This window comes from Sapajus apella, unplaced genomic scaffold, assembly GCF_009761245.1.
Source record: "Sapajus apella isolate SASKATOON/1434 unplaced genomic scaffold, GSC_monkey_1.0 scaffold12, whole genome shotgun sequence".
Lineage (NCBI taxonomy): Eukaryota > Metazoa > Chordata > Mammalia > Primates > Cebidae > Sapajus > Sapajus apella.
Genome location: NW_022436952.1, coordinates 15,344,551 through 15,364,008, shown reverse-complemented (window position 1 = coordinate 15,364,008; position 19,458 = coordinate 15,344,551). Strand labels below are relative to the sequence as shown.

Sequence of the window (19,458 nt, the reverse complement as noted above, 5' to 3'; positions counted from 1 at the left end):
TGAGAGCCAATGGGCAAGAAGCACAAAGTTCTAGAAGCTGTGGCTTCTGCAGGGGTGAGGCTGGGAAGGCAGCTTATACTTACGAGCCCCTACTGTGTTGCTAGGCATGTTGGTAGGTGTTTCTCACCATGTTATTTTTCATGCTCCGAGCACCTTGTAAGAGCAGCTCTGTAACCCGTTACAGATGAGGAGACCAAGGGTTCAAGCAGCTAGGGAATGTGCCCAGTGCCACACAAGTATCTCAGACAGGACCAAATCTGACTCTACCTTGAAGGTACAGGCTTTTTAAATTATGCTGCTCAGTTGTCCCTTCCGGAATCATAGTTTGACACAGTTTTACTTGATTCTTTCTTCGTCCCAGAGAAATTGCAAATTCAAGGACACAGAATAGGTTTTCCAACCTTGTAGTAGAAGCTCCTGAGGACTTGGACCCTGCTGCCCTTTCCAAATTGGGAGCTCCCTGGCAGTGGAAACATCTCTTCCATCAGGGTGGGGGCTCCCTGAGGTCAGGGTCTGACTGTCCCAAGAGATAGGGGGCTGCCTCTCTCCTGAGGACTGGGCCACTCTCCACTATGCCACAGGCAAAAGAACCAGACTTGCAACACAAAGCAGGCATGCAGTGCTGGTGGGGTCTGCGTGGAAGCAGAGGGGGCGCTGCCGGAGGGAAAGCAAGCCTGTCAACCCTGGGCCCTGGCTAGAACTCCCCACCCCCACCCCACGAAAGTGCCTGGACTCGGGGGGCCACCCAGACAGCTGATCTCCATCCTGGAAGACCACTCCATTCTTCTGACAGCCAAGTCCTAGGACTGAACTATATTTACCGCCCAATCCTATCTAACAGAAAATTCGCTGCTGGGGCTCTAGCAGGCAGGGGGCAGGATGGGGTGGGGAAGGTATCCCAGGGCAGCCCCTTGAAGCCCCGCACAAAAGACTTTCCACTTGAGCAGCTCCTCTTTAATGGTTATAAAGGCCCAGGAGTTTAATCCATTTTTGATGTAAGCACTAATAGTTCTGTGTCCTTGAAGTTCAAAGCAGGCGCAGACATGTCACTAATTAGCCAAGCACAGAGCCATTCAGCTCCCTCTCATGTTTCTAATTAGGTCTTTAATAACAAACAAACTCCAGCTTTACCAAAAGGCCCCCATTGGTCAGACAGTCAAGGAGGGCGGCTGCTTCTCTGTTTACAGTTGCTGCAAGCTACTAGTTCTTCGTGTACATGCCCTTAAGCTCAGCCAGGACAAGCCTGTCCTGGGGGAGATAGGAGCGTCTCTCTATGAGGATAAAACCCCCTTGGTCCACCCTGGAGGGTAGCCTTTCTGACCCTACTGGGAAGACCAATGGAGGCAGGAGAGCTGTGAGCTCCACAGCAGTAGGCTAGAGATCCCAGCCACACCTCCCCACCTTCCAGTTAGAGGAGGCTGGGGTACCAGTGACAGCCACAGAGATGGTGTGGAGCTTTACATCTAGCAAGAACATGATGATACTGGAGCCCAATGTTACACACTGGACCTGCCAAAGGCTCACCCTGCTAGATTCGGGTTTCATGGTCTGTGATGGGCGGTCTGGCCACTGCACAGTTTAAAAACTCCCTGGGTGATCCTAACAGGCAGCAAAGTTCAAGAGGGCTGCCCTGGCCCCAATCTCTGGGTTGATTTGCTCATTGACAGCAGCTATTAACAGGTCTACAATTATTTGTGAATACCATCCACACAGAGTCAAACCCTAAGAGATTTAATCAACCACACCCAAGGCTGGAAGTCTGAGGACATATTTGTAAAATGACACACAGTTCTGGAAACGCTTCTGTCCCTCCCATTGCCTTCATGCATTAAACAATTCATGGCTGTTTTCAAATGCATTCCCACCAAGTTTCCTATCTCCTGAAACCTCTTGGCTTTCTCTCTCTCCATTCGCTTCTCTCAGATCTTTTTTTTTCCTGCTTCTTTGAGAGGGAGTTTCGTTCTGTCACCCAGGCTGGAGTGCAGTGGCGTGATCTTGGCTCAGTGCGATCCCCGCATCCCGGGTTCAAGCAATTCTCCTGCCTCAGTCTCCCAAGTAGCTGAGACTGCCGGCGCACACCACCACACCTGACTGATTTTGTATTTTTAGTAGAGATGAGGTTTCACCATGTTGTCCAGGCTGGTCTCAAACTCCTGGCCTCAAGTGACTGGCCACCCTGGCCTCCCAAAGCGCTGGGATTACAGGCGTGAGTCACCATGCCTGGCCTGTTCTCTCCGATCTTAAGGCACTGCCACTGTCACTGCTTTCCTATCACCAGTGAAAAGGAATCTCGAGCTTTGGAAACAGCAGCAAAACAGAGCTGTAGAGCTGAAATGGCCCCCAAGGACCCTTTGGTCTGAAATCCTCATTTAGTAGAGGTGGAAGCAGGCCTGGAACCAAGTCTTCCGATTTCCTACTTTGCCTTCTATGCTCTTATGCTGCTTCTATTTTTTTTAAGCTGTTAATCATCTTCACTGGAGTAATCAACAAGGCCACCTCTCCTCCTGGGAGGGGTAAGGGCTAGAAAGCAACCCTCTCGGGTGCTTTAACTTAGAAGACCAGGGCATGGGGAGCCACCGGGACAACCCGGAACACAGTGTAAACCTCTGGCATGTCATTGCCAAACCTGAACCGAATGTGCCCTTTCAACCAGGTGTAGGGGTGGGGGGAGCCACTGGAGTCTTGGGGGCTACGTCCATTGAAGACTTAAAGACTACTTTACACACCTGGAGCTGATCAATCAAGAGTCAGAAAACATAGAAGCACATAGCAAAACGACAAGAGGTTTCCTCTGACACTGGTCCATGGTGTCTGGTTTGCTACTGTGCGTCTGTCTTTTCTCTGAAGGATGGTGATGCTGCCGCCACCCTTCCACCTGAGTCAGTGACTGACGCCGACTCCAGGGCATCCTGGATCCTCTTTCTGTTATGCTGAGCCTCTCCTCTTCTCCCCAAGGTCAGAAGCCCACCCTCTCCAGGTTACAGTCAGAAATAACTTCTCGAAACAGGGGCAAGCAGGGCTGGGCTGCCTTTCCCGGCTACACTAGCCTCTGCCACAGGCACCCAGGCATCAATTGTTTACCACAGACCTGGGCAGACCATTTTATTAATATTAATAAGTAACCAAGAACAAAGGGCCCCTTTATTTTTAGCTTTCTCTAATTGTGTAGTAATTACTCATCTACACAACAAATGAGGCCTTGCTCGTGGTTGCCATGGTACCGGGCGCCCAGCCTCCCTGCAGGATGATTGGCCGAGAAGCCCGGGGCTCCCGCCTTAGCCCCGCCCCCCCACCATTGGCTCAGAGCAAAGCCCCAGCAACTGGGCAGCCAATCCCCTCGGTCGGGCGGGGCTTCCCAGCGACCTTCCAGATGCGGTCCTCGCAGCCCACAGGAAAGAATGTTGACTCATCCCTACAGAGGACGTCTGTCTTCCCGGAGAAGCCCGCCGTGCTCCATCGCCTAGCTTCTGGGCATTGGCTAACTTCCCTCAGCCTTGTTTCAGCTGAAGTTTCCCTTCCAATAATTCTCTTCAGGCTGGCTTCCCCTGACCCGACCACGCCTTTTCGCGGCCTCCTTTGTCTGACATTGGTTTGAGTGCATTCAGGGACCAGAAACCTGATCAGAAATGTCAGCCAAAGCCAGGTAGTGTCCACAACAGCAGCAGCAGGTGCAAAAAATACTTACACTGCCTCCTGAGACCGCTCGTAAATGATTTGGGGTTATCTCCTCCCCCGATTTGGAGAATTGAGTTAAGAGCAGCTGTGGTTTTAAGGTTGCAGAGCCTGCCTCAGCCATTGCAGGGCTGGAAAGATGGGGCGTCCGCTAACAGTGGTTGAGGACACATGGCGACAGGTTTAGGCTCAGGCTCAAATCCTGTCTCTGCCACTTCAGATAAGCTCCTGTCCTTTCCAAACTACAGTTTTTAAATCTTTAAAAGGAATGGGAATGAGAATGGTAGTGCCCACTTCATAGGGTTATGAGAATTCAATGGGATAAGGCAGGTGGGCCTGACATAGGACTTGGCTCACTCCTAATACATGTGAGCTATTATTATTAACATGTTTTCATTATTTTATTAAAATTGGCTAGGATGTGTCTCTAGCATTCTATTGACCACTTGCAAGATACCTTTCCCTGGAACCCTCTTAGCCTATGCCACAGAGTGGCTGCCATCATGGTGTTCTCATCTCCTGACAGATCTAATTTCAACAGCCCATCAGAGCTGTTCAAAAGCATTATTTGCCTGCTTCCAGTTCTGTAGGATCCCAAGCTAGGAAGGGAGACCTTTTAAAAAAAATATTAATAAGCAACCAGGAACAAAGGTCCCCTTTATTTTCTGCATTTTCTAATTGCATAGTAACTACTCATCCATATGAAGAATGAGGACAAGGCTGACTTTGCCTCCGGGAGGACTGATGGTTTGTATTGTTGGGGAAGGCAGGTGCCACCCGTAGATACATGCATATATCTTACAAGGACTCATAATCCCATCTTTCATTCAGAACTCACCGATCAGGAAGAGGACTGAGGTCATGGAGCCAAGGAGGGAGTGCCTCAGGTAGGGTTACTCAGATATGGCTTCCCGGCAGTTAGAGCCAAATTTTGACAGAAGTGGCAAAGACAAGGACAGAGGGAAATGGAATGGCAGAAAGGAAGGGGACAGTGGCCACCTCAAGGGCAAAGGAATGAGAAACAATAGCCCTAAGCAGGGGATAAATAACAACTTGTTGGCAGAAGCAAAGGAAAGTTAAGGGAACTAAGGCAGAGATGTGCCATGGAATGCCCTCCTGTGTCTGCTTTCTCCATGCCTCACTCCACGCCCTGTGCTCTGGGTCACAAGCCCAGCCCCAGACCCCAGGATTAGGGGTCAGGCTGTTCTCTGTGAAGCTACAGCCAGGCTTATCTTCTTGAGATGGTTCTATCCTTATTGAGCTCCACTTCCATAAGGAATATGAACCTCCCTCTCCTATGACTATATTGACATGGCTTTCAAGATCTCCCAGACTGTCCCTATCTCTTCAAGCCCATATTCCCTGCCTAGCAGACAGCTTCCCACTCCAAATTCTCCAAGGCCTGTGTCATGTCTTGCCTCCTCCATCAAACTTCTGCCTGCTGCGTACTCTCTGACCATGCAGGAATCTATCCTTATTAAAGCCTAGGTCTCACATTGATTGCGTTCTTTTGTCCTCCCCAGAAGACTGAAGTTGGCTGAAGGCAAGGACCATGCCATGGAATTATTCTGCATCTCACGCCAACCCCTAGCATGAGGTTGAGTCCAGAGTTAATCATCTTACAGAAGAGAGCAAAAGGCCTACTCCTTCTTGAGCAGCTATGTATTAACAGCTACGTATTTATGGGGCGTTTACACTGTACACGAATTATCTGTAACTTGTCCTCCCACCTCCAGTCCTGACTCTTGAATCCATCCTAGACAATGTTGTCAAAGCTTGTCTAACATACAAATCTGAAGTCCATTCCTGGTGTCAGGCCTCCCGTGGTTTCCCAGGCGCTGCTCATGTAAATCCAGTCTCCTAGCATAGTACCAAGGGGCCCTTGCTCTGAGTCTGCCCAGCTCTCTGGCTTTACCTACAGTTGCTCCCCTGTTGCATTTTGTTCTCCAGCCAGAATAAAGCATCTGCAGGACTTCCGCCTCACTCTACTGCTCTGGGGTCTGGTGGCTTTGTCCATAACGTTCCCCTGACCCCTGGGGAACTCCTGTTTGTCCTTTAAAAGTGGAAACGTTTCCCCCTGTGAAATATTCCCTGACTTCCCAGACAAAGCTAATCACTTCCTCCTCTGTGCTACTTCTGTACATTGGATAGGCTTCTGTTACTGAGCTTATGGCATCCTATTGTAATTACCCATTAGTTTCCACACTAGGTTGGGAGATCTTCAATGGCATGGAGACTGCTTAGTATTTATCTATGAGCTTCCAGGGCTGTGGTGGGTATCCATTGGTTGTCTATCCAGCATCATTCTTCCTTTTCCCCTCTTATCAGCCCCCTGGTTTTCCTTTGAGAACGATCCTTGCCCCACTGCATAAAGAGCCATTCAATTTAGAGGGGGATGGATCCCACCCTCAGTCTCTGGTTTTGTAACCCAAGCCTTAGCCAAGCAGCACAAAGCTCCGGACTTTCCCTGGAATTCTAGACCATCTGACTCCCCTCTTCTGGACAAGATGGTACGATGCCAGAAACTGTTGCAGTCATTTTGCTGCCATGAGGAAAACTAATATAAAGAGAGTATTGAAATGAGAAGGAGAGCAAAGCTAAGAGAATTGCAGAAAAAGAGCCCTGGACAATCCAGGCATGAAGCCCACTCTTCTATGGAGCTTCCAGGATGTCAGCCAAAACATCTCCCATAATATTTAATTCCCTATAACAGTAACCTATAGTGTTTAATCAGAGTTGGGAGGTTTCTGATATAGTCAAAAGCACCCTCAAATCAGGCTTAGGACAGTACCTAACACCTATAACAATAATTACGATTGTTATATACTTAATAAATATCTGCGGCATTCAACTGCACGGCAGATGTCCCCTAGGCCCAGTTCTGAAATCTACATCTAAAAGATCAGACTATGACATTTTAGGCCAGAGCCTAAGTGCTTGGTCTATATAGAACTAGAAGCTGAGGCTACTTGGGCTGTCCCTACACGGTCTTTATTCCTGCTTGTGCCTGGTGTCCTGGAGTGTGCAGGTGTGTCCTTCAGACAAAACACAGCTTCTCCAGAGAGCTTCTTAAGAAGGCCAAAGACCTGGGTTCAAGTCCAGGTTCTTCACCTTTGACCAAAGTCTTGCTCCCAAGGTAACGAGGTGTATGACTTTAAATAAGTCACATAGCCATTCTGTAGCCCAGCCTTTGTCATAAAAACAAAACAAAAACATACTTGTAAAATCAGGCCACAAACTTCTGCCTTCCTGACTGTCTCAAAGAGTAGCTGTGGTAATATATATCACAGTGTATATCTGAAAGTCGAGGCTCTGCAGAGGCCAGGCACAGTGGCTCACACCTATAATTCCAGTGCTTTGGGAGGTCAAGGTGGGAGGATCATTTCAGGTTAGGAGTTTGAGACCAGCCTGAGCAACATAGTGAGACCCTGTCTCTACCAACGGAGGGGAAAAAAAGCCAGGCATGGTGGTATGAACCTATAGTTCCAACTACCTGGGAGGCTGAGAAAGGAGGTTCACTTGAGCTCAGGAGTTCAAGACTGTACTTCACTCCAGCCTGGGCAACGAGCGAGAGTCCGTCTCAAAAGAACCACCACCACCAACCAACCAACCAACCAAACAAACAAAAGCTCTGCAACATACAAGCAACCATGAATGATACACCCGGGCACGTGCTCCTTGGATGGTTCTCACCAACCTGCACGGTGACCAGCTTTACAGGTTTCCTAGACCCTGCACTGCCCCCACCCAGCTCAGGGTGCGAGGAGCAGGTCTCTAGACTTGCCTCTGTTGTGCTCTACACGCCCTTATGGAGCTACCGAGGGCACCACCACACCTTCCCTGCTCCAGACAGCTGGGCCTGAGCTCCTGGCACCAGAGCAATGACCAGCCAGCTCAGGGGGCAGGCAGAGATGCGTCAACCAGTGAAAATAATTCCACTGATTTAAAAGACCATTAACATTCCCCCGCTCCATTCACTTTAGGATTAACTTATACTTAGGTCCGGGCTTCAAGGCTAGTCACTAATTGCACTAGAGTTGATTTATCAAGTGCACAGTATTTCTATTACAAAATTATTGATTAGAGCTGATGTATTTTATCCTCAACAGGGTTGGTCTGAAAGCCCTTGGAAAATGAATGAAGCTGAGGTCAGCAGCGGGCAGCTCTGCACATTATTATAAATTCACTGGGGTTACTGAAATCCAATGTTGGACTCTTTATAGTGAAAGTCCTGCCTCTCTCAAAAATGAACATTTTAATGACAGACTGGGAAACAAAGGGTCCATCCCCCGAACACACGGCAGTGGACTGAGAGATGTGTGTTCAGGTAAGATCCTTTGGGTAAGGCCGGGCGCGGTGGCTCAAGCCTGTAATCCCAGCACTTTGGGAGGCAGAGGCGGGTGGATCACGAGGTCAAGAGATCGAGACCATCCTGGTCAACACGCTGAAACCCCGTCTCTACTAAAACTACAAAAAATTAGCTGGGCATGGTGGTGCGTGCCTGTAATCCCAGCTACTCAGGAGGCTGAGGCAGGAGAATTGCCTGAACCCAGGAGGTGAAGGTTGCGGTGAGCCGAGATCGCGCCATTGCACTCCAGCCTGGGTAACAAGAGCGAAACTCCGTCTCAAAAAAACAAAACAAAACAAAACAAGATCCTTTGGGTAAGTCTGGCTGGTTGTGGTGGCTGGCCCTAGTGGGTCAGAGATTTGTTCTCCCCCTTGGCCACTACTGACTCTATTCCATGGCCACAGATGTGGCTTTATCTTAGCACAAGGGTGTGTCCCCATGACCTTACCCACAGATGGAGCATCTTGGGGTCACAGCCTCCAGAGGATGCTTGCTTCTAGCACAGGGAGGCTGGATGCGAAAGCAGAGATGGGGGCACTGCCTCCTTCCCTCCGGCCCCCATCAGATCGTGCTCATGGAAGCGCAGGAAAGCCATCTTCAGAAATGAAGGCACACACTGATCCACTTTCCTTTTTCAAATGAAGCTGACAGTCAGTGGTCATTCTCAGGCCAGAAACAGTGCATTGTGGGAAACATGGACTTTCAGAGGACAGGACTAGTCTCAGACCACCGAAGACTAGAAGTGCTATTTGCCTTTATATTCCTTGGTGCTTGGCACAAAACAAATCCTTAATAAATGCCTGTTGAAAGTAATACCTGGGAACTCTTAAGCTTATGCTGCAACTGACCCAAATAGCTCCAGGATCCCTCCAGCATGAAGAGTGTATGTGGGACACCATCTTTCATGTCCCTCAGCCCCTAACACATATAAGGCAAAGGCTTGCAGTGGGGACACAGAAAACATCTTGAAGGGGGATTGGGATGGGCATGCCTTCTTCTTGAGATCTTTTCTCCTCCCCAGGGTGTGTTCTTTTCTGGTTCAAGTTAAATTACTTATTCTATCCCCTGACTTGCATTTCACTTTTGCTCATTTTACCAACCGGAACTAGAGCTCTTAGGATTTCCAGCCACAGGGCAGCAAAGCCATTTTCCTAGCAGAACCAGCCCTGGGATCTAGGCCAGTGGGAGGGGATTTTCTGCTCTCCCTGCCTCCTGCCCCTACCCTCTTTTCTCTTACTCCCCAGCCTCGGGCCAATTTGCAGCTTCAGCAGCCCTGAAGCTTGACAGTTCCAGCCATCTCCCTCTGCAGCTCCTCCACCCACACCCCCACGTGGGCCAAGCTAGAAGAGCAGCTCCTTCCAGATTTATCTTCCTGGGCCTTGGTGCCCACATCCTGTTTGGTGGCAGACTGGCCTCACTCGCATTCAATCCTTGTTCATTCCGATTCTCCCACCAATTTCCACAGCAGCGTACATTCTTTCCACAGCACTACCATTTTGTTCTATCTCTATGCATTCTCACAGGGGACTTTATGAACTCTCTGACTTTTTGGGGCTTCTGCCTCCCACAGTAGATAACGTGTACCCTGAAGGTTCAGATCCCACCCGCGTCCCATCAATGCTCTTGCAGCACGGGGCAGAGCCACCACACCCTGACTTAAAGAGCAGGTTCCAGGAGGCAGACACTACCTCACTTGGCATCAACATGTAAAGATCAGGGACACCTCCAAAATCTCTGAGACCTCTGGCACTCCCTTATGGCTTGTCAAGGGACTTTGGATGGTGTGACAAAGATGACTGTCCTGTGCTGAGGACACAGGCTGAAGGACTGCTCCTTTCCCCTCTAGGAAGCCTGCCTGGGGAGCTGGAGGAAACTGGGGGTGGTTCCTTTCTGGATGTTCCAAGCCCACCTCCTTTCCTGTCCCCATGAAACTAAACCAGTCACCTCCCTACTAAGAATGTCACCATTCTCACCCTACTTAACCTTCACCAACCCTAAGAACAAATGGCAATGATTCACTAGGACCAAGTGCATTCCCCGTCTGCAGACCAAGGATCTCAAGACCTCAATCCCTTCCTTACCATGCCTCATGTCCTCTCCACCCCAAGGAGTACTCCATATGGACAGGACTGCCACCTCGACCTGTATCCCTGAAGGGCTGCCTGTGACCTGCCAAAGGACTCAAGGAGTAGAGGGCTCAGGAGGAGTCGTGCTGGTAGGCCTTAAGAAACAAGGCAAGATCTGCTCTGCTCGAGAAAAGTATGAGAAAGACAAGAACAAGGAAGACCTTTCAGAGTCCTTCCAATCCTGGTTCCATTTTTGCACTACAACTAGATGGCATCAACAGACATCTCGGTGGGGAAGGCTAGAGCTGAGGGTGGTGACCCAGTTCTGGACTGGGGGAGCGAGGAGTGTGAGGGGAGGTGGTGGTGGCTGATGGTGAGAACATGGATCCAAGCCCCTTGGAAACATTGAAAATATGGAACCCCTTCTCTTCCTGGTGCCCGCACTATCCTTCAGACGGCCGTGCTGTGCTGAGCCATCAAAGACCCTGTAATATCAACTCAACAATGCATGTACTACAGCTACAGCTACGGCTACCAGGACATCTACTACAGTGCATGCATTTAGTTCAGTCCCACAGATACATACAATCTAAGAACAGGCAGGAGAGGTGTGAAATGTTTTACTGGACAACAGGTGTTTTGGAGTTGTAACTAATAAAAAAAAAATCAAAACGAAAGTGTACAAAAAAAGACATTTCTGGAGAGTTGGATATGAGTTTGTTTCTTGAACTGTTTCATCTGAACAAGCAAAAACATGCAAACCAGCTGGTACTAACAGGAAGCTGGACACTGAGAGAGGATTAATAGGTGTGGACAAACCTTCCCGCTGAGCGTGCTCAGAAGAGTGTTTGAGAGGAGGTGTGCAGATCCTAGCGTAAGAGAGGCGGGAAAGTATGCCTCAGAGACACTCTCACCGCAGCCCCAACCAAGCAAGAGAAAAGACAACAGAAACATGACTGCTCACACTCACCACCACCATCAGGAGCTCATGTTACTAGTTTGGAGTAAAGCTGGCAAGTATAAAGTACAGTAAGGGGTCCTGGCTGGGGCCGGGTGGGTGGGGAGAGGTGGGATGGGGTGGTACCAGGGGCTCAGAAGCTCTAAGATTGATACACGGACCCACCCATAAATCACCCCAAACTAAAATGCCCTGAATATCTGAACCACTCCCTCACCTGTTGGGGGGAGGCTTTTACCAAACTGAATTTAGGTTTGGGTGGGACATGATGGGGCCATTGAAACTGAATGAATACGATCAAAATAAACAAACAAACTCTCGACTGAGCACAAGAAAAGATGACATTTCAAACTGCCAGGTGAAGGTAAAAGAAAAGTGACCACTGATAGTGAAGTTATCTAGGAGTCGGCAGGGACCTCACCTGGTGGGGTTCCCTGAGCCCTGCTCACCTCAGGTCCTGGGGGAGTTAGGAACAGGTGGGCAGGCTGGCCCAGAGGGTTGGCTGAGGTGGGCACAGAGCTCAAGGCCCCCCCCCGGACCTCCTACCCTGACACCATAGCCCTGACGGATCCAAGTTGCCACCCTGAGCAAAAACGAAGCTGCCTCCCACCCCACGGCCCTCAGCAAGTGCTTCTCGAACTCAGGAAGCTCCCCCCATAAGTCATAATGGAAGGAAAAAAAAATACCCCAAATAGTGGAGCTAGACAAAAATCAAAGACAAAAACAGGGCCCTCCATAGGATGATGCCTGATCCCTAAATGAAGCCTGAGAGCCCCTGGGGAGCAGAGGCCACGTTTCCCACTGTTTGGAGTCACCTGCCAGGTTTAGCACGGTACCAAGTTCAAGGTAGGTACTCAACAGACTCTCCCTGAATGTCTCCCTGCATCTCCCTATTAGGGCATGCAGTTGAGTTCATGCTGACCTCCAGTAGTTGAGGCTGCAGGAGCATCCTTATCCCCTGGGGAGGAGCTGGGGTAGGTCAGGCAGGGTTTCAGGAGCTGGAGAAGGTGAAACTAGGCTATCGACCCTCAGCAAGCCCTTCATGGCTTACCCTGATACACACACCCAAGTGAGTCTGGGTGGTCCCTTGAAATTCAGAGCAAAGAGGTTTTGCCACCGAGAGGCCACCGGCAGATAAATAATTGGCCATCCCACCAGGCTTGCCTTCTCGATCATTTTCTAGAGGGAGTTAGGTGACAGTCCCCTTATTGGCAAAATGTGGTCAAAGAAAGAATGGCAGTGAGCTTCCTTTCCCAAACTTGTAACCCTGTTCCAGGTCCAAAGTGAGGCTGAGGAACTAGGGTCGCCTGGTTACACACAGGCGGGTGTCTTCCTGCCCAGGCAGTGCCCTCACTATGGTGGATACAGTCTAGCCATTGCCCTGGGGCACCTCCCAAGCCCTTTACACCCCCCGCCCGGCAGCACTGCAGGGTTGCCCTGTAGCTTCTAGGTTGACCCTGCACCTTGAGGATGGGGTGGGCACCTCGGAGTTGAGGATTTACTCCTGCGCTAACCCAGGCTGGTGTGGGCAGGTGGTCTAGGAGCCCGCTCCTGAATACAGTTCACTAACAGTGCAGCGATGAGCATGGCTGACCTAGAATGGGCTGGGAGAGACTTTGCTCCCGATGGAAATGGCTAAAATCAAACACCATTGATCCTGAAAAAAAAAAGTGTGGCTGGAAATGACCCTGGGGGTTAGGAGTTAGAGGGTGGGTGGGAATCTGCCTGGCTCTGGGGGTCCATGAGAGGGAGGGGTGGCAGAAGGGGCACAGACCGTGGGAGACGGCTCTCAGATTCACAAAGAACCCCATGCTGCCCTTTAAACTTGCCATGAAGTCAAGGAGAACAGGGTGGGGTGGGGAGAGAGGCAGGGTTAATTTTGGGTTAAAGTTTAGTTTCATAATCCAAGTTATAAAAAGAAAGAAACTGAACGGAGAAAACAACCAACAACACTCAATTTATCTCAAGAGTTTTCTTTTTATCTTTCCCCCAAACCCAGGCACAGGTAGGACCGAGGCTTGTTTATAATGAGACCAAAAAGTGCTCAAGGTAAAAAACTAAATGGCACAGGGAGACAGGAGGCAGCTGCACACCATGCCCCCAGGGACCGGGGCTGGGGGGACCAAGGGACACTGGCCAGAGGGCAGGTGGAGCCTGTGGACACTGGCTGTGGTGAGCAGAAGCTCAGGAAGGGGGCCCAGCTCTCTGGACTTGCCTGCCAGTCTGCCCACTTGCCAGCTCTCTGGCAAACTGCCCCTCGGCAGCCCCTGAGAACTCCATAGTTCCCTCCAAACAAAACCCCAATGGATGATTCGGGGGAGTGGATCCTTTGTAGCCCGAGGCAGTGCCAGTTTGCATGGAACGGATTTTTACTGACGTTTTCTAATGGGCCTCACTGTGCCAGCTTCTCATCACCCAGGGTGTGGGTTTTTGGCATTTGCCCTCTGGGCTTTTAATGCTCTATTTCCTGGTACCCTCACCAGCCCCCCACCCTGCCTGGCCCCACCCTCCTCAGAGCCCTGTTGCATCAAACTAGGCGCTTCCCTGGGTAGTCCAGAGCCCTGTCTGTGGGGTGTGGGGGGAGAGAGCTGCAAACCGTGAGCACTCCGTTCAGGGAGGAGCAGGAGAGGGGAGGGAGCCCAGGGCACAGCAGAAGCCCTGCTCACCTGGGAAGGCAGAGAGCGCTTTGGGGAGAGGGACAAAAGGGACCCTGGGCATCCCGGACATGTCTCAGCTCTGGCCTGACCCCATGATAATGCTGGAAAAGTGTTCCCATGTCAACTTGATGGGTTCCAGACCTCTGAAAGGTTGGCTTTGGAGACTGAAGGGCTGGGGCAACCTCGTGGGACAGAAAGCCCAATTCCCTTGGCTGCGGGAGCTGAGGCGTCTGGCGAAGAAGAGTCTGGGAGGCACAGGGGCTCCAGAAACAGCCGCTTCATTCACAGAGGCCCAGGGCTGGCCCCATGGCTGCTTTCAGGGGCTCTGGGGGTTTAGTCAGAACAGCAAGCCCACCAGTCAGCGCAGCAGGGGCCCAGGGGACAGCCTAGCACTTCTCTAGCTGGCTCAGGGACCCAAGGGAAGGAGGCTGTTGAATTAGCAAAAGCCAAGGAGGGAAATGACCACAGGTACCCAAAGCCAGTTGTCAGGTGATGGGACAGTCAAAGTCAAAAAGAAACTCAGGTTTGTGTTTTTTCTTTTTCAAGGAGAGAATAATAATCCGCCTTTGGTTTGCAGTCCCATGACTGTGACTGATCCCACTCCAAGTGCCCTGGGTGGCCGGGCTTTGCCCGCGCCTCCCTGTCCACCCCCTCCCCGGGGCTGTGGTGAGAGTGGTGTTGGACAGATGCAGCCACACAGATCCAACAGGGCCTTGACCTCCCCCTGCACACTGGGGGCATGCCTGAGAGTCGCCTGTCCCATACACCTTCCTACCTGATCCTCTGGCCGCCGCCACTGCCGCTGCTGCCACTGGTCCATAAGCCGCTGCCGGGAAGCCTGGCCAGGAGAGAGAGAAGCCTGCGTCAAGGAGGAATCCTTGGAAGGGCCAGGCACAGACCTAGGTCCCGGGCCACACAACCCCCGCCCTCCACACAAAGACACAAGTGGGAAGGGATATTCACGGGGCAGCTTTTGAGAGGGGCACAGAGTAGTGGCTGTCAGGCTTCCAGAAGGCACAGCATCTTTAGGTGTGTTTGATTCTCACCCATTTGTCACCCCAGAAGCTGGATCTAGAAGGCCCACAACAATAATTCAAGAATTGTAGGAGGATTTTTTTCTGGAGAAGCAGGCTTGAGCTCCCTGTTGACCCTGCAGTGACACACGGTGGCTCCCTGGGGCTGTCCTGAGCAGAACCGAGTGTGGCCGGGCTGGGCCACTGCTCCTCACAGAGATCCTGGCAGAGTGGTCAGCCCTGCGCCACAGGCAGGAGCCACTTGTGACAGCCTCGACAGGCAGGCACCTTGGTCGGGAGCTGGCTTAATTCCGGCTGTCCTCCGAAGGCTCCGAAGGTCAGCGTGGCATTTTAAACTCCAGCCTTTTATCAAAACATCACGTCAGCAGCATCACAGCCCCAGACCCAAGGGTGAAGCATTTGGGGGTCCCAGTCGCATATACGCATATACATGGAGCCAGATGGGGGAGAGAGTGAGGGGCTGCAGGGGTCTATGTGGGGTGAGCCCTATGGCTTTATTTGATCTCTGTGTTTCAACTTCCTGAAGCCATTGTATGAATTTAGATGTGGCTCTTGGGTCTGAGCCCCATGGTCCAGATGAAGCTGGCACTGGGGGGTCTCCTGGGGGTCCCTGGAGTCCTTCTTGATCAAGACTTACGCTATCTAAAAACGCACTGGGTAGCAAGGCTGTTCCAGCAATGGGAGTAACAGCCAGGAGGCCAGGGTAGCCTCGTGTAGCTGCGGAATCCAGATGAAGTCTGCCAAGTCCCCTCCCCTGGGCTTCTCTCAGCCACCAGCACGTGCACGCACAGCCTAGTGCTGGGACACACACAGATAGACTCCCCTACATATAAAGACAAACACTCTCTGCCATCCAGGCAGACGCTTGGAGGCCTGACCCCAAGACCCATTTCCAATGACTGTGGTTTAAATGATGTGCCAGAAGCCAGCTGCAAACTCAATCAACAGCCCCCACACCAGGGCTGCTCAACTTGAGCCACTGAGCCTTTTAAACAAGGAACTTCTACAGGACAAGAGGAAGACATGCACCGTCGAGGGCAGGGAGCAGAGGAGGGAGGAAAGCGGAGACAGCTCCCCAACACAGCAAACTAGAAGCCCACTAAACTCTAAGACTATTGACCTAGCTACACGGTACTACTGAAGGGAAAGAAGTTCAAAGGGGAACAAGCTATTCTAAAAAGGTCAGGCTAAGCTACTTAAAATGTCAATGAAAAGAGACATACTTGCATTTAAATATGGTAATAGGGCTGTTGAAGGGGGAAAAAGAAAGATCCAGGTGAAATGAATGTACGGTTGTCCCTGGCTGCAGGTCTCCCAGCTCCCATGAAGACCACGCATGGTGACTGGAGGCCCTCCCTTCCCCAGAAGGCAGCAAGGAACCCAGAGGCAGACCAAGGAAGGGACCCCCAACCAAGTCCTCTCCCCATGTCTTCCAGGCAGGATCTAGATTTCTGAAGATGAGGGTCCTGGCAGACATTGCTGAAGAAAAATAAGAAGTCAAGTTATTTCTCTCTGTCCCAACCCCCAGGACACCCAGGCTTCTGCTGCTGTTAGAGCAAGGCCCAGGGGGTGCTGGAGGGAGAGGACGCAGGCGAGTCATTCCTTGGTACTCCTTACCAGGCGCTTACAATGGAAGGTGTCCTCGGAAGCATGGAGGAAAGCCTGCGGGGAGGGGGAAGGAGGAACAGAGTTGGGGAGGGGAGTGTAGTCAATAAGACGACTTGTTAACAAAAGGTCTATTTTGGACAAAAAGTCTGAAAGAGGAAGAAAAAAAAACATATCCAAGAAAGGAAATCCATTATCCTTAATCTCGGATATAGGCTCCTGCTGGAGGTGGAGCATCAGATGCTGCTGAGGGCTGGAATGTCATCTCCACCCTGGAGAGGGAGGGTAAGCCGGAGTGACAGGTGAGAAGAGGGGCTGAAGGAGCAGAGCTACCTGGGCTGCCCCTCACACGGGACGGGCAGCCACTCCGTAGCCACCACCCCCACTGCCTCTCTGCCCTCCTAATGAAATGCCAGGGCCATGCCAACACCTGGCCTAGCCCCTTAGGAGCCTCCTGGTGGGGAGGGGACGGAGCTTGCACCAGCATCCTGCACAGCAGGCCTCCTGGCCCCCTTCCCCTGCTCATCGCCATCCCCTCCCTTCTATTAGGCCATCCAGCCTCAACAGTCACTCCTCATCCCAAAATACATTCTCCATAGGACCTGGCAGACAGGCTCCTGATACCGAGTCCCAGGGCCAGGTCTCTTCTTGGTGGCTGGGCTTGCAGGAGATGGGCAAACACAGATACAAGGTGTGTGTGCGCGTGTGTGTTAAGTCTATGTGTGTTGGGTATGTGTTAAGTGTGTGTGGGGTGTTTATGTGTGTAATGTGTGTTTGTTGGGTATATATGTGTTGGATGTGGATATGGATGTGTGTGAGTGTATGTATGTGCTGGATATGTGTGTTGAGTGCACGTATTAGGTACATGTGTTGGGTGTATGTGGATGTGTGTGTTGAGTGTATGTATGTGCTGGGTGTGTGTATGTGTGTTGAGTGTGTGTACTGTGTACATGTTGGGTATATGTGGATATGTGTGTTGAATGTATGCATGTATTGGATGTGTGTGTTGAGTGTGTTGAGTACATGTGTTGGGTTTATGGATGTGTGTTGAGTACATGTGTGTTATGTGTTGTGTATATGTGTTGGGTGTAGTGGATGTGTGTGTTGCGTGTATGTATGTGCTGGGTGTGTTGTGTGAGTGTATGGATTGTGTACATGTGTTGGGGGTATGTGGATGTGTGTGTTGAGTGTATGTATGTATGGGGAGTGGTGTGTGTGTGTTGAGTGTATGTACTGTGTACATGTGTTGGGTGTGTGTTGAGTGCATGTGTATGTGTTGTGTATATGTGATGGGTGTGTGTGGATGTGTGTATTGAGTGTATATATGCATTGGGTGTGTGTGCAAGTGTATGTATTGTATACATGTGTGAGGGGTATGTGGATGTGTATGTTGAGTGTATGTATGTATGGGGGTGTTGTGTGTTGACTGTATGTACTGTGTATGTGTGATGGATGTATGTGGATGTGTGTGTTGAGTGTACATATGTATGGGGGTGTTGTGTGTTGAATGTATGTACTGTGTATGTGTGATGGGTGTATTTGGATGTGTGTGTTGAGTGTATGTGTATTGTGCATGTGTTGGGTGGAATGGGGCCACCACAGCTGGGGCTGCCAGATGCCAAAGAGGCATCCTGGTGGCCTGAGCCTAACGCTGTGGTGACGGAGGGCACAGGCTGTCTCCAGGACAGGTCCTTCACAGGACACAGGAGGGGCCTGAGGACCAGGAGGCTCCGGGTGGAAAGGATCCTCCGGGATGGACCTAGGAGGGCTGGGAAGTGCGGAGAGAGAAGCCCGGCAGAGTGGCCATGGCCCTGTCTTCAGCATTTCTCCCCAGGCCTTGAGGAGGCAGGGGTCACCTGGGCAGGCTACTTCCTCGGCAAACCAGGAGCTGGGGTGTCAAGGAGGGGACTGCCTTAGCAGAGGGTGCTGGGGGAAGACTGCAGGGAATCAGGCAGGTGGTCTGGCAGGGCTTAAGGCTTCTTCACAGGGCCTCGGGCCAAGCAAGGCTGTGGCAGAGCTCCTGGGTCCATGGGTGTCCACGGCTGCCCACAACTACCCAGCACCCCACTGCCCAGAGTGGGAAATGATCACTCCCTCCACTGCTGGAAATGCGGTGGGGTGGGGGTTCCTCCTCAATATAGCTTCCCTGGCCAACGTGTGAAGGGAGCCGTCAGGCTCCTCCTCCTGAGGCAGGGCAGCACGGCAAACAGCAGAGCACACGGGCTGGGGGCCTGTCTGGGTTTGATTTCTGATTCAGCCACTTACTAGCTGTGTGACTTTGGGCATGGTGCTTATGCTCTTTGCCTTGATGTCCCTAGCTGTAAAGGAGATGACCATTTTAGTCAGGATTAATATATGCAAAGTGCTTAGATGAATGCTTGGCAGTGAGAAAGCTTAAATTAGTGAGCACTAGGCCAGTCCCAGTGGCTCACGCCTGTATTCCCAGCACTTTGGGAGGCTAAGGTGGGCAGATAACTTGAGGTCAAGAGTTCAAGACCAGCCTGGTCAACATGGTGAAACCCTAACACTACAAAAAAAAAAAAAAATTAGCCAGGCGTGGTGGTGCACACTTGTAATCCCAGCTTCTTGGGTGGCTGAGGCACAAGAATCACTTGAACCCAGGAGGTGGAGGTTACAGTGAGCTGAGATCGTGCCACTGTATTCCAGCCTGGGTGACAGACTCTGTCTCAAACAAACAAACAAACAATTCTTTGGCTGGGCATGGTGGTTCGTGCCAGTAATCCCAGCACTTTGGGAGGCTGAGGCTGGTGGATCACCTGAGGTTGGGCGTTCAAGACCATCCTGGCCAATATGGTGAAACCCAATCTCTACTAAAAATACAAAAATTAGCCAGGCATGGTAGCTTATGTCTGTAATTTCAGCTACTTGGGAGGCTGAGGCAGGAGAATCGCTTGAACCTGGGAGGCGGAGGTTGCAGTGAGCCAAGATCATGCCATTGTACTCCAGCCTGGGTGACAGAGCAAAACTTGATCTCAAAAAAAAAAAAAAAAAAAAAAAGAAAGAAAAAAGAAAAATTGGTGACAGCTGTTATGATGATGAGGCCTACCAGCGGTCAGCCCTGTCTTCAAGACAGGACTCTTCTCCAGGCAGGGGTGTT

At 51.1% G+C, this 19,458-nt stretch overlaps 1 protein-coding gene across 9 annotated transcripts in view; it reads right to left on the bottom strand.

The window, feature by feature from the left end:
- The window catches only part of MSI2 (musashi RNA binding protein 2), a 435,580-nt gene that overhangs the window by 18,607 nt on the left and 397,515 nt on the right, over positions 1 to 19,458 (bottom strand). For 4 of the 9 annotated variants that reach the window (XM_032279289.1, XM_032279290.1, XM_032279292.1 and 1 more), the window contains exons 11-12: positions 15,959 to 15,982; positions 14,477 to 14,539 (exon numbers count right to left, since the gene is read on the bottom strand). In XM_032279289.1, coding sequence (XP_032135180.1) covers positions 14,477 to 14,539; positions 15,959 to 15,982 — 87 coding nt within the window. Of the gene's footprint in view, positions 1 to 10,905; positions 10,956 to 14,476; positions 14,540 to 15,958; positions 15,983 to 19,458 lie in introns of all 9 variants that reach the window. The other 5 variants (XR_004269439.1, XM_032279294.1, XM_032279293.1 and 2 more) reach the window with 3 other exon arrangements.